At 52.6% G+C, this 14,052-nt stretch overlaps 1 protein-coding gene across 1 annotated transcript in view; it reads left to right on the forward strand.

Annotated features, from left to right (window-relative positions):
- Positions 1-12,630, forward strand: part of CSMD2 (CUB and Sushi multiple domains 2) — a 272,370-nt gene extending 259,740 nt beyond the window's left edge. Inside the window, exons 59-70 of the mRNA XM_062508842.1 lie at positions 620-799; positions 2,559-2,732; positions 3,721-3,894; positions 4,443-4,516; positions 6,238-6,349; positions 6,798-6,977; positions 8,222-8,287; positions 9,237-9,398; positions 9,996-10,108; positions 10,731-10,818; positions 11,594-11,732; positions 12,471-12,630. Of these exons, the coding sequence (XP_062364826.1) occupies positions 620-799; positions 2,559-2,732; positions 3,721-3,894; positions 4,443-4,516; positions 6,238-6,349; positions 6,798-6,977; positions 8,222-8,287; positions 9,237-9,398; positions 9,996-10,108; positions 10,731-10,818; positions 11,594-11,732; positions 12,471-12,630 (1,622 nt within the window). The remainder of the gene's footprint in view (positions 1-619; positions 800-2,558; positions 2,733-3,720; positions 3,895-4,442; positions 4,517-6,237; positions 6,350-6,797; positions 6,978-8,221; positions 8,288-9,236; positions 9,399-9,995; positions 10,109-10,730; positions 10,819-11,593; positions 11,733-12,470) is intronic.
- The last annotated feature ends 1,422 nt before the right edge of the window (positions 12,631-14,052 follow it).

Here is a 14,052-nt window from a genome sequence, read left to right on the forward strand (position 1 = left end):
TCCTTGATTCCCAGCCTGGAGAGGAATTGTTGTGTGTGCCCAAAACGGGAGAGCAGCAGCTCACACTGGATATGGAGTTTAGAGTTACACACTACAGAATTTCAGGGTTACAAATAGAAAAATAGAAAAATTCAGATCCTAAGGCACCAACACACGAGTGCCACCCTGAGAAACTCTGCTGAACCCTGGGACCAGCAGCACCTCAGCCTGGGAATTCTGCCGGGACCTAATGGAAAAATCTTGGGTTGTCTTTTTCCAGCTGGATGGAGGGAGCTCTGGAATGATTTTGGGAGTGGATGCTGGTGGAGCTGGGGAGGCTGTCCAGGGCTGCTCCCGAGTGTGACACTCCTGGGACAGAGATGTGTGTCAGCTCAGGGAGCCTCAACATCCGAGGCAGGATCTGGGCTAAGTGGGGAGTGCTGTGGGCAAACTGCCTTCCCTTCACCCAGCTTTGACTCTGGTTTGCTTTAGTGTTTAATTAATCCAGCTCCTTAACAAGTCATTAAGCTCCACCCCTGCTACAAACCTGCTGCACATTTAACTGGTTAAATCCCACTTCAGGACCATCACAGGTGTGGTTCCAGCTGCCAGAAATTCTCCTTCTTCCTTTCCTTGGCAGTGATCAACTGTGGAGATCCCGGCGTGCCGGCCAACGGGCTCAGGCTGGGCAGTGACTTCACCTACAACAAATCCGTGGTGTTCCAGTGCACTCCTGGCTTCATGATGGAGTCAGACAGGGCAGCTGCCCTCACCTGCACCAAAGACCGCACCTGGAACGGCACCAAACCTGTCTGCAAGGGTAGGAATCCTGGAGGACAGGACACTCCGGGGTGATCCCATCACTTTGTAAAATTCCCTGAAAGGTGGCTGTGCTCACGTGGGGTTGGTCTCCTTCTCTAGGCAGCGCTGACAGAACCAGAGGACACAGCCTTAAGCTGTGTCAAGGGGCAATTAGATTGGGTATTAGGAAAAAGCTTTTCACAGAAAGAGTTCCAAAAAATACTGGAATGCTCTGCCTGGGGAGGTGGTGGAATTGCCATCCCTGGATGTGTTTTAAAAAAAGACTGGATGTGGCTCAGTGCTATGGTTTAGTTGAGGTGTTGGGGCACGGGTTGGGCCTGATGATCTTTAAGGTCTCTCCCAACCCGGTGATTCTGTGAATTCTGTAAATTCTGTGAAATGTTGCAGCAGACAACTTCTGCAGGCCACCAAAGTTCCCCTAAAAACCTGGCTGGGCGTCCCCCAGCTCCCTCATTCCATCCAAAGTTGGTGGCTTTTTTCAGGGAGCAGCAACACCTTGCTGTCTTCAGGGCTGTCAAGTCCGTGCCTGGGAGGGAGGGAGGGAGGGAGCTGCTCTTCTCCTTGTGCTGGAGAGGGAGCAAAGCCCAGGGAGCAAAGTGATTTTGCACAAAAACTCGGATCAAACTGCGATGAAATATCATGTTTTTCCAGCAGACGCTTTGCTGGCATCGCCCAGAAACATCTGAAAAATGTTCCCTGCGAGTCCTTTCATTATTCTGAGATGGCTCCTGTGGTTCAGAGATAGCAAAGGGAAATAGGAAAACAGTGGCTGGGCAGGCTGGATCTCTTTTGCTCACTCCCCCAGTGCAGATAAGATGTGTGGCAGCATCTCTGCAGTCCTTAAAAAATCTGGAAAATTCACCTGTCATGGCGCTGATATAAACACGGGCCACATAAAAACTCTCAAATGCACTCCAGCTCCTTCAGAAGCTGTAAAGAGCAATTCTTCCTCTCCTTTTTCATCTTTGCACTGAGCAAATGCTGCAGAAATGATCCTGAATGTGGCCAAGAGTCTCATTTGGAGGCACAGGTTTAGCTCCTCTGAGCTGAAAAGCAGAGTGCTGCAAAAATGTCATCTCAAAACACCCCAGAGTGGGTGAAAACCCGACAGGTTGTGGCTTCAACTGCTCGTCTGAGCCTCAGCCAGGTTGTCCAAAATGTGTGAATCTTTGGGGAAATCTGGGATGAGTTTTCATGCCACGTCAGGGCTGATTTTTACCTTCAGCTGAGAACGTGCGTTGACTCCAAATCTGGATTTGTAGGGATGTTTAGGAAAAAGTTCTTCCCCCAGAGGGTGGTGGGGTGCTGAACAAGCTCCCCAGGGAATGGACACAGCCCCAAGGTCTCAAGGAATATTTGGACAACGCTCTCAGGGATGCACAGGGTGGGATTTTGGGGTGTCTGTGCAGGGGTTGGACTGGATGATCCTCACAGGATATTTTCTGATTTGGGATTTAACTCCGAACTTCAAAGTGTTTGACCCCACTTTGTGACAATCCTGGGAGATGCTCTTGGAGAGCAGGAGGTGATTTTGCTCCTACATGGAATGTGCTTGTTAATGGAAAATAATTAAGAAGAGGAGAGATCTGACTTTTCCTCTTTCTCCTCCTTCTCTCCTTCTCTCCTTTTCTCCTCTTCTCCTTGTCTCTTCTTCTTTTCTCCTTGTCCTTCTCCTCCTTCTCCTCCTTCTCCTCCTTCTCCTCCTTCTCCTCCTTCTCCTCCTTCTCCTCCTCCTCCTCCTCCTCCTCCTCCTCCAGCCATCACCTGCAGAGCTCCCCAGGCCATTCCCAACGGGAAGGTGGTGGGCTCAGATTTCAGCTGGGGCTCCAGTGTCAGCTACGCTTGCCTCGAGGGCTACCAGCTGTCCCTGCCTGCCGTGCTCACCTGCGAGGGCAACGGCTCCTGGAGCGGGGAGATCCCCCAGTGCTTCCGTGAGTAGGCACCTTCCTGCTTTTCCACCAGGAATCTGCTTAAAATCCACCTTTTGGGGGCTTCTCCCAGCTTTTTTCCTGGTTTGGCAGCTCTGGGTTCACAGGGTGCTTCCCTGCCCTGTTCCTGAATGAAGTTTTCTGTCAGCTGGAGTGGGAATTTTTGGTGCCGTGGTGATGCTTCAGGAGGCTGGAGCCAAAGTCTGGCTGCTCTCTCACTTCCCACATGCCTTGGTTTTTTGGGACCCTTGGTTTGGCACCTGTAAGGAGAAGGGATGCAGGTGGTCACTGTAGGGACACAGGTGGTCACTCTGAGGGCACAGGTGGTCACTCTGAGGGCACAGGTGGTCACACTATGGTCACAGGTGGTCACTCCACTCTGTGACAGAGGGGTGAGGCCACATTTGGGATGAATCCAGGCATTTTCCATGCTCCTGCCTAAGAAACATCCTCAAAACTGGGTGTTTGCCCTCAGTGACCGAATCTTCTGCAGTCAGAACTCCTGGAACAAAAAAATCCTTTGGCAAAGGGCACTGTTGCAGGAGAAGTTATAGATGTTTTGTGAAGGCTGGGTGGGTTTGGTATAACAGTGAATACCAAAAAAAAAGGGAATTAAATGCCTTCTGATGCTCAAGGCAGCTCTGAGTTCCTTTTCCAGCTGCACAATATCCATTTTCATATTAAATCTCACAAACCCCTCACCGTTCCTCACACCTTTCCCTGGACCTGGGATAATTAGTGGGTTTTGTTCCAAGGAGCAAAGTGACACCGTGCAATTAGGGGAGAAGAAAGAGAGGAAGGGGAAAAAAGGCAAATCCGGGGTAGAAGGTGGAAGTTAATTAACAGCCATTGACAAATGGAGAGAATTTCAAGGAATGCAGCCAGCTGTGCCTTTGCCTCCACTCATTCCTGAGTTAATCAGGGAGCCTGGATGGGATGTGACATTCCCAGAGGGGTCTGTGGCCACGTCCATGTCCCTTTGCTGTTGCAGCCGTGTTCTGTGGGGACCCAGGGACCCCAGCCCAGGGCAGGAGGGAGGACCGAGGCTTCACCTACCGCTCATCCGTGTCCTTCTCCTGCCTGGCCCCGCTGGTGCTGGTGGGCTCGGCGCGGAGGTTCTGCCAGTCCGACGGCACCTGGAGCGGGACCCAGCCCAGCTGCATCGGTAAGGGGGGCAGTGAGGACCTGGGGGCTCACTGCACTGTCAGCCCCAGTCCCGTGCTCCTTGGAGGTCAGGATGGACCGTGGGAGCAGGGGGTAGGGAGGAGGATGGGATCCTTGGAGCTTGGGATGGACCTTGGGAGCAGGGAAGAGGGTGGGATCCTTGGAGCTTGGGATGGACCTTGGGAGCAGGGAAGAGGGTGGGATCCTTGGAGCTTGGGATGGACCTTGGGAGCAGGGAAGAGGGTGGGATCCTTGGAGCTTGGATGGACCTTGGGAGCAGAGGGCACGGTGTGGATGTGGGAAGAGCTGTCCTCATCCAAGGCATGTGTTCCCAGTTTTTCTCCTGAGGGATGAAGTGCCTCTGGTTACTTGGTGCTGCAGCACGATTTAAGGGATTTAAAGAACAGGAAGATCCTTGTGTTTTTCCTCATGGCCGTGTGTTCCTTCGGAGCCAAATCCCACGTGTGTTCCAGAGGTGCAGCAGGATCCGTGTGCCTGGAGGGGTCTGAGCTGCCCTGTAAATCCCTATCCCTGTCCCTGTCTTAACAGATCCCAGCCTCACGACGTGTGCGGATCCTGGAGTGCCTCTTTTTGGGATGCAGAACAATTCCCAGGGATACCAGGTATGGCCATGGAAGAGGGGTGTGCCACAAAACTGGCCCTGCTCGGTGCTTGGCCTGGATCCCTGTGTCATCCCGTGGATCCCTGTGCCATCCCATGGATCCCTGTGCCATCCCATGGATCCCTGTGTCATCCCTTGGATCCCTGTGCCATCCCATGGATCCCTGTGCCATCCCATGGATCCCTGTGCCATCCCATGGATCCCTGTGTCATCCCATGGATCCCTGTGCCATCCCATGGATCCCTGTGTCATCCCTTGGATCCCTGTGCCATCCCATGGATCCCTGTGTCATCCCATGGATCCCTGTGCCATCCCATGGATCCCTGTGTCATCCCTTGGATCCCTGTGTCATCCCGTGGATCCCTGTGTCATCCCTTGGATCCCTGTGCCATCCCATGGATCCCTGTGCCATCCCATGGATCCCTGTGTCATCCCGTGGATCCCTTGTGCCATCCCGTGGATCCCTGTGTCATCCCATGGATCCTTGTGTCATCCCGTGGATCCCTTGTGCCATCCCATGGATCCCTGTGCCATCCCATGGATCCCTGTGCCATCCCATGGATTCCTTGTGTCATCCCATGGATTCCTGTGCCATCCCATGGATTCCTGTGCCATCCCATGGATTCCTGTGCCATCCCATGGATCCCTGTGCCATCCCATGGATCCCTGTGTCATCCCATGGATCCTTGTGTCATCCCAGGGATCCCTTGTGTCATCCCATGGATTCCTGTGCCATCCCATGGATCCCTGTGCCATCCCATGGATCCTTGTGTCATCCCATGGATCCCTGTGCCATCCCATGGATTCCTGTGTCATCCCAGGGATCCCTTGTGTCATCCCATGGATCCTTGTGTTATCCCATGGATTCCTGTGCCATCCCATGGATCCCTGTGCCATCCCATGGATCCCTGTGCCATCCCATGGATCCCTTGTGTCATCCCATGGATCCCTTGTGTCATCCCATGGATTCCTGTGTCATCCCAGGGATCCCTTGTGTCATCCCATGGATCCTTGTGTTATCCCATGGATTCATGTCTCCTCACATGAATTCACACGTCATCCCATGGATTCACGTGTTCTCCCTTGGATTCACGTCTCCCCTTATGCATTGATGTCTCTTCCCATGGGCTCACATGTCCTTCTTCCATGGATTCTTTCATCTTTCCATGGATTCCTGTGTCCTCCCATGGATTCCTGTCTCCTCCTGGGAGCAGGACACCCCAAGATGCTCCTGTTGGCCCTCCAAGTGTGTTTGCATGGCATTAGTTAGCAGTGCATTGTATCTGAAATTTATTACAGTGCTAATTAATAGTTGCTGCTATTCACATTAATTCCCATTAATTTTCAGGCCAACTCCTGCAGGTGCTTTTGCTAATCCCAGCTCTCATCCAGCAGGAGATCATTGGAATGGGGACAAAAATCCCACAGTGACTCCCTGGGGGGCTCCATTCCTGCCATTCCCTGCTGGGATAGTGGATGCCAGAATGGATCCTCCTGTTTTCCTGCTAATTACTTACTTTAATCTTGGGGTTTAATTAATTAATTTTAGGTTTCATTAATTTGGAGACACCACAAGTGGGATTTTTTTTGCTCGGTTGGGAGCTCCCAACTTGGGAACTTCGGGAGTGGAGCTGCTCCTGTGAGGGGTGAGGTGGTGACAAGGACATGGAATGAAGGCCTGGAATTGCTGGGAAGCTGAGTGATTGTATCCTGTTGGGACAGGTGGGAAGCATCCTGTTCTTCAGGTGCCAGAAGGGATATCTCCTGCAGGGCTCCACCACCAGGACCTGCATGCCCAACCTGACCTGGAGCGGCGTCCAGCCCGACTGCGTCCGTGAGTCCTGGGAATGCCACACGCAGCTGGGGCCCTCAAAATTAATTTGGCTCTGCAAAATGAATTCTTGGAGGAAATCTATTGGATTTTTAGGAGAATTGGGGATTGCAAAGGCAGGTTTTAGTCTGCACCCACACCTGGCACTGGGCTCATAACTCCTTCAGCATCCTTTGGTTTTGATTTTTTCCCTTAAAAATGGGGAAATGGCCAATCCTGATTTTCAGCTCATCGAGCTGGAGCTGGGTTCAGCTTTAGCCAGGAGGAGAAACCCAGCATGGGAAGCTCCTCATTAATTGCTCCAGATGGGAAAAATCCAGCCCTGTGAGCTGTGGTGTAGAAACTCTTCCAGGAGGATCCTGTTCCCCTGTTGATGTCACGGGGTCACTTTTCACCCTCTCCTTGCCCACCTGGGTGGTTTCCCTCACCTGTTTTTCCCTCTCCCTTCCAGCCCACCACTGCAGGCAGCCAGAGACCCCATCCCATGCCAACGTGGGTGCCCTGGACCTGCCCTCCCTGGGCTACACCTTGATCTACTCCTGCCAGAGCGGCTTCTACCTCACCGGGGGCTCCGAGCACCGCACCTGCAAATCCGATGGCAGCTGGACAGGGAAACCTCCCATCTGCCTGGGTGAGGGGCTGGGAGCACCAGCTGGGCTCTGAGACCCTCCCCAGGCTCTCAGGCTGTAGAGATCCTGGGCCTTGAGGTCCTTCAAAGGTGGTTTTCAACCTGCCGATAAAGCCAAGGTTCAGTTCTGGGCTCAGAACTCCAAGGAAGGAGGGAGGTGTTTTCAGCCGTGACTTTTTTCCCTTAAAAGCTGTGGGATGGCCCAGCCTGATTTTCTGTTGGTGGGAGGATCTCCACCGCTGCTCTCCACAGCAGAACCCCAGAATTAGGTTGGAAAAGGCCTTTGAGGTCATCAAGTCCAACCTGTGACCCAACACTCGAGTGTCACTTCCAGTCTTTCCTTAAAGAATCACCTGGGGATCTTCTGGGGAGACTTTTGGGTCTAGAAGCACCTAGACAAAAGCACAAGGCAAAACTTGTTTATCCCCACCACATTTTGCCTGCCATAGAGTCTTGGATGAGGAGTGTGTTCTGATCCATTGGAATGGCTCCTGGAGTTGGGTCACTCTGGACACTTGGGATTGGAGCACAGGGAAGGGCAGGACAGGCTGGGGATGGGCTGAAAGGCAGAGAGGGACCTGGGGGTGCTGAGGGACAGCAGCTGGACATGAGCCAGGTGTGCCCAGGTGGCCAGTGGCACCTGGTCTGGATCAGGGATGGACCAGCAGGAGCAGAGAAGGGATTGTCCCCTGATTGTCCCTGTCCTGGGCACTGGTGAGGGACACCTCGAGTGCTGTGTCCAGTTCTGAGCTCCTCCATTTGGGACATGGAGGGGCTGGAGTGTGTCCAGAGCAGGGAACAGAGCTGGGAAGGGGCTGGAGAATTCCTGATGGAGCTGGGAAGGAGCTCAGCCTGGAGAAAAGGGGGATCAGGGGGGACCTTGTGGCTCTGCACAGCTCCCTGCCAGGAGGGGACAGCCGGGGGGATTTGGGATCTGCTCCAGGGAACAGGGACAGGAGCAGAGGGAACGGCCTCAGGCTGGGCCGGGGGAGTTTGGGGTTGGATTTTAAGGAAAAATTCTGCATGGAAAGGGTGGTCAAACCTTGGAAAGGGCTGCCTAGAGAGGTTTGGAATTCCCAAGGAAGGGCTGGACGTGGCACTCAGTGCCCTGGGCTGGGTGACAAGGAAAGGATCAGGCACAGCATGAGCTCTGTGACCTTGGAGGGCTTTTCCAGCCTCAGGAATTCTGGGATGGACAATGGCAGAGCCCACAATATTCACCAGCTGTGCTTTGCCTTCTGTCCCAGCTGATGTCCGTCCCAGCGGGAGACCCGTGGGCACCGCGCGGGAACCGCCGCTCGCCAAGGTCTCAGGTGAGGGTGTGGGGGAAACATCCCCCAAAATCTCAGGGGAGGGTGTGGGGGAAACATCCCCCAAAATCTCAGGGGAGGGTGTGGGGGAAACATCCCCCAAAATCTCAGGGGAGGGTTCAGGGGGGAAACATCCCCCAAAATCTCAGGGGAGGGTGTGGGGGAAGCATCCCCCAAAATCTCAGGGGAGGGTGTGGGGGAAACATCCCCCAAAATCTCAGGGGAGGGTTCAGGGGGGAAACATCCCCCAAAATCTCAGGGGAGGGTGTGGGGGAAGCATCCCCCAAAATCTCAGGGGAGGGTGTGGGGGAAACATCCCCCAAAATCTCAGGGGAGGGTTCAGGGGGGAAACATCCCCCAGAATATCAGGGGAGGGTGTGGGGGAAACATCCCCCAAAATCTCAGGGGAGGGTTCAGGGGGGCTGATCCCCATGGACACATCCCTGCTGTCCCTGGACCTCAGCAAATCCTCCTTCCTGAACTCCTTGGCACTCTGGACGCTGCCTCGTGCCCCATCCTATTCCCTGAAGGTGGACATCAACACCCACTGCCCTCCCCAGAGCATTCCAGCCCTTCCAGGATTTCACACATTTAACCTTTTTTATGTTAAATTCATTTTTCCTAATAAATTATTTTGAGGGTTGATTCATTTTAAAAAACTTTCCTTTTGTTTTTGGACACAGCAGCCAAATTAAAGTCACTGGTTTTGGCTTTATCCCCCCGTGGTGATGGCGCAGAGCGGGTGGGATTTAGGATACTTAAAATATATTTTTTAAAAATATTCAACATTTAAAGTAATTTAATTATTGAAATTAAAATAAATTCAAAGAAACAAAAAGAAAGAAACCCTGGGGGTTTTTTTTCCCCTGGAAAAACAGAAACACTCCTTTTTTTTTTTCTTTTTCTATTTTTTTTTTTTTTTTTTTGGCATCTCCCACTGCTGTAATTCCAGTTCCTGCGGATGTGTTTGCAAGAAATTCCCTCTGGAAAGGTTCCTATGAGTACATGGGGAAGAAGCAGCCAGCCATGCTCTCTGTCACCAGCTTCGACCCTGCCACCAGCAAGGTCAACGCCACCTTGATGGACCACAGTGGGGTGGAGCTCCAGGTGTCTGGTGAGGGACACCTCGTGGCCTTTGGGAGGGGTTGGAGTATGTCCAGAAAAAAAGGGAATGGAGCTGGAGAATTCCCAATGGAGCCTGGAGAAAAGGAGGATGGGGGGGGTTCACCACAAATCCCTGCCAGGGTGGGTCAGGCTCTGCTCCCAGGATGAGAGGAAATGGCCTCAATCTGTGCCAGGTTGGATTTTAGGGAAAATTTCTGCGTGGGAAAGGGTGGTCAGGCCTTGGAATTGCCCAGGGGGGTTTGGAGTGCCCACCCCTGGAGGTGTGCAATGTAGGACGTGGAGCTTTTGGTAAAAAACATGAAACGATGAGAGCTGGGCTTTGATGATCCTGGGGGGTCCCTTCCAGCCCTGATTCCATCTCTCTGCCTTCCTGGAGCACCAGGCTCTTCCTGATCCAGCAGCAAAACCTGAATATCAATTGAATATTGAGTCCTTTCCCACATGGAAAATATCTTCATTCTCCTGGGCTGTGTTCCCAGTGCATCCCAGTGACAGGGCTCAAATCCTGATGTGCTTTCTCTGCCCTCCCACTCAATTATTTCAAGCCAGAGTGATCCAGAGCTGACAAAAATCCCTTCTTTTCCAGGGATTTACAAGAAGGAAGACGTGCACCTGCTCCTCCAGGTGTACCAGATCATGGGGCCATTGGACATCTTTGCCAACAAGTTTAGGAATGACAAATGGGCTCTGGATGGACACGTGAGTGCACAAAATCCACCTTCCCGTGGCTTTCCCAGCCTGGATTTCCCTCCCCTGGAGCTGAGGGATAATTGCTGGAGCTGGGAGAAGGATGTGGCACTTGGCCAGCAGGTGACAGCTTCTCCTGCAGCTGGGGGTTGGTTTTATTGCCCTGTGGTTTGGAATCCATCATCTCCCAGATAAAGCTGGAGGAGAAACCCAACGGGATCCGTTCCACGTGGATATTTTCTATCTGCTCAACATCTTGCTGGAAAAGCTGATTTTCCTTAATGGAGCCAACTCCTCACCCTCTGCCTGTGTCTGGGAGTTTCCCAAGCCCTTTAGGGATCCACTGGAGCTTGGACAAAAACATGGATCCAACTGACCCATGGCCACTTCTTCCCTCTCCCTCTGGAATCAGCAATGTCCTCTCCGGTGTTTGTTTATCACAAACAAGATTTTTTTGGCTTCCCTTCCTTTGAGACAGGAGAATTTTCAGCTGCTGGGCAGCGAAACCCCTCAAAAAACACCAGGATTTTCTGGGGAACTGCATCAGATGAATGCACTTGGGAGGGGCTGAGACGAGCTGGGTGTTAAATCCAGGGAAATGTTGGATAAATCCCTCGATTTCCACTCTCCTCAGGTCTCGCCGGAGTCGTCGAGCGGCACCTTCGTGTACCAGGGCTTTGTGCGTGGCAAAGGCTTCGGGCAGTTTGGCCTCCAGAGACTTGGTAAAATTCCCTGGATTTGTGTTTTTCCCCTGGATTCCAAAAGCTCCATTTTGGCCTGGTGGGGGTTTCCAAGCAGGGAATGTCTCTCCAATCCCCGGCTTGAGTTTTCCACACTTCCCGAGTTCTGCTGAACTTGGTGTGAGGTTTGTGGGAGACAGACAGCACAAAACAAATGGGACGACGATAAAATTTATAATTTGGGAACAAAATGAGGGATAACCAGGCTGCTGTTCAAAGGCAGGGAGAGTTTGGAGGCACAAACAACGCCTGGACTTGTTTGGGTTTTTTTTTTTTTGTTTCCGAATTCCCAGATCCCTGCCAAGCCCAAATCCCATTCCCAGCACAGAAAGTGCCTCCATCAGAAATCACAGAGGCTCTTGAGAGCTTGAACCACCCAAAGTTTAAGCTCTTAAATACCTGTTAAAGCGTGGTTTGAGCTCTTTAATCCCTCAGGATTGCTGGAATCTCCTCACCTTTATGGATGGTCGTTATTGCAGCATTTCAGAGTCTCCTTAAAGCCCAAATTTATGCATCCAAGTTGGATCTTTTCAGCAAAATAAATCAATTTACACCACTCTCTAACTGCAGCTCTACATAAATGATGAGGCCTAAATTGGTCTGGTTCTCCATCCTTGCACATCCATTTTAAAATTCCCTTTTCCAGCACCACTTCATTCATTTTGCTGCTGGTGCCACCTGTACCTTGAGCCAAGCACTTTTCCCCCATCAGGGGCTGGGAAATGTGGGAAACGTTTTCCTTTCTGCTGTGTTCCAGACATCAGCATGATGGAAAATGATCCCGAATCCATCGGGCACCACTTTGCATCCAACAGCAGCTCCGTGGCAGCCGCCATCCTTGTGCCTTTCATCGCCCTGATTATTGCAGGGTTTGTGCTTTATCTCTACAAACACAGGTGGGTTTGGGGCAACAATTCCTAAAGGTGAAGGAAATTCAGGGATTTGAGAGAAATATCAGTGAGCTGGGCTTAAAATCCCAGCTTTAGGGCTGGTTTAATTCAGGAAGTGGGACAGAAACAAAGAGGGTTTGGGAGATTGGGGGAATAATTCCAGAAGGTGAAAGAAATTCAGGGATTTGAGAGAAATATTGGTGGGGTGGGCTTCAAATCCCAGCTTTAGGGCTGGTTTAATTCAGGAGGTGGGGTAGAAAAACAAAGAGAGTTTGGGAATTTGGGGGAATTATTCCATAGAAATTTGGGGATTTGAGAGAAATATTGGTGGGGTGGGCTTCAAATCCCAGCTTTAGGGCTGGTTTAATTCAGGAAGTGGGACAAAAACAAAGAGGGTTTGGGAGATTGGGGGAATAATTCCAAAAGGTGAAAGAAATTTGGGGGTTTGAGAGAAATATCAGTGAGCTGGATTTTAGAGCTGGGACAATAAAGCATGGCAGGACAAGGGTTTGGGAGAGGAGAACAAAGAGGGTTTTGCTGGCCATTAATGGGATTTGTGGCCGCATTCAGGAGGACAAAAAGCCAATTCCCCCCCGCCCCCGCCACGGCTTTGAACGTGGTGTAAATTCAGGTTTGCTCCTGATCAATCCGGCTGCATTTTCCTGCCCCATCCCTAGGGGTTTTCCCTGTCAGTGCCTTCCCTCAGGGCCGTCACCTGGGTGGGTTTTGTCCCCGATCCCACAGGAGGAGACCCAAAGTCCCGTTCAATGGCTACGCCGGCCACGAGAACACCAACGTGAGGGGCACCTTTGAGAACCCCATGTACGACAGGAACCTGCAGCCCTCGGACATCATGGCCAGCGAGGCCGAGTTCACCGTGAGCACGGTGTGCACGGCCGTATAGCGCTGCCATGACGGTGAGTCGGGAACGGGAACGGGAACGGGAACGGGAGTGGGTGGGAGGGGTCCCGTGGGATCTGGGAGTGGGAGTGGGTGGGGGTAGGACGGGTCCCGTGGGACCTGGGAATGTTGGAAGGGTTCTCGTGGGATCAGGGAATGTTGGAAGGGTCCTGTGGGACCTGGGAATGTTGGAAGGGTTCTCGTGGGATCAGGGAATGTTGGAAGGGTCCTGTGGGACCTGGGAATGTTGGAAGGGTTCTCGTGGGATCAGGGAATGGGAGTGGGTGCGGGTGGGAGGGGTCCCGTGGGATCAGGGAATGTTGGAATGGTTCTCATGGGATCAGGGAATGTTGGAATGGTTCTCGTGGGATCAGGGAATGGGAGTGGGTGTGGCTGGGAGGGGTCCTGTGGGATCTGGGAATGGGAGTGGGTGCAGCTGGGAGAGGTCCTGTGGGATCAGGGAATGTTGGAAGGGATCATGTGGGATCAGGGAATGTTGGAAGGGTTCTCGTGGGATCAGGGAATGGGTGGAAGGGATCATGTGGGATCAGGGAATGTTGGAAGGGTTCTCGTGGGATCAGGGAATGGGTGGAAGGGTCCTTGTGGGATCAGGGAATGTTGGAATGGTTCTCATGGCATCAGGGAATGGGAGTGGGTGTGGCTGGGAGGGGTCCCGTGGGACCTGGGAATGTTGGAAGGGTTCTCGTGGGATCAGGAAATGTTGGAAGGGTCCTGTGGGACCTGGGAATGTTGGAAGGGTTCTCGTGGGATCAGGGAATGGGAGTGGGTGCGGGTGGGAGGGGTCCCGTGGGATCAGGGAATGTTGGAATGGTTCTCGTGGGATCAGGGAATGTTGGAATGGTTCTCGTGGGATCAGGGAATGGGAGTGGGTGTGGCTGGGAGGGGTCCTGTGGGATCTGGGAATGGGAGTGGGTGCAGCTGGGAGAGGTCCTGTGGGATCAGGGAATGTTGGAAGGGATCATGTGGGATCAGGGAATGTTGGAAGGGATCATGTGGGATCAGGGAATGTTGGAAGGGTTCTCGTGGGATCAGGGAATGGGTGGAAGGGATCATGTGGGATCAGGGAATGTTGGAAGGGTTCTCGTGGGATCAGGGAATGTTGGAAGGGTCCTTGTGGGATCAGGGAATGTTGGAATGGTTCTCATGGCATCAGGGAATGGGAGTGGGTGTGGCTGGGAGGGGTCCCGTGGGACCTGGGAATGTTGGAAGGGTTCTCGTGGGATCAGGGAATGTTGGAAGGGTCCTGTGGGACCTGGGAATGTTGGAAGGGTTCTCGTGGGATCAGGGAATGGGAGTGGGTGCGGGTGGGAGGGGTCCCGTGGGATCAGGGAATGTTGGAATGGTTCTCATGGGATCAGGGAATGTTGGAATGGTTCTCGTGGGATCAGGGAATGGGAGTGGGTGT

Source organism: Cinclus cinclus, chromosome 26 (genome assembly GCF_963662255.1).
Source record: "Cinclus cinclus chromosome 26, bCinCin1.1, whole genome shotgun sequence".
Taxonomy (NCBI): domain Eukaryota; kingdom Metazoa; phylum Chordata; class Aves; order Passeriformes; family Cinclidae; genus Cinclus; species Cinclus cinclus.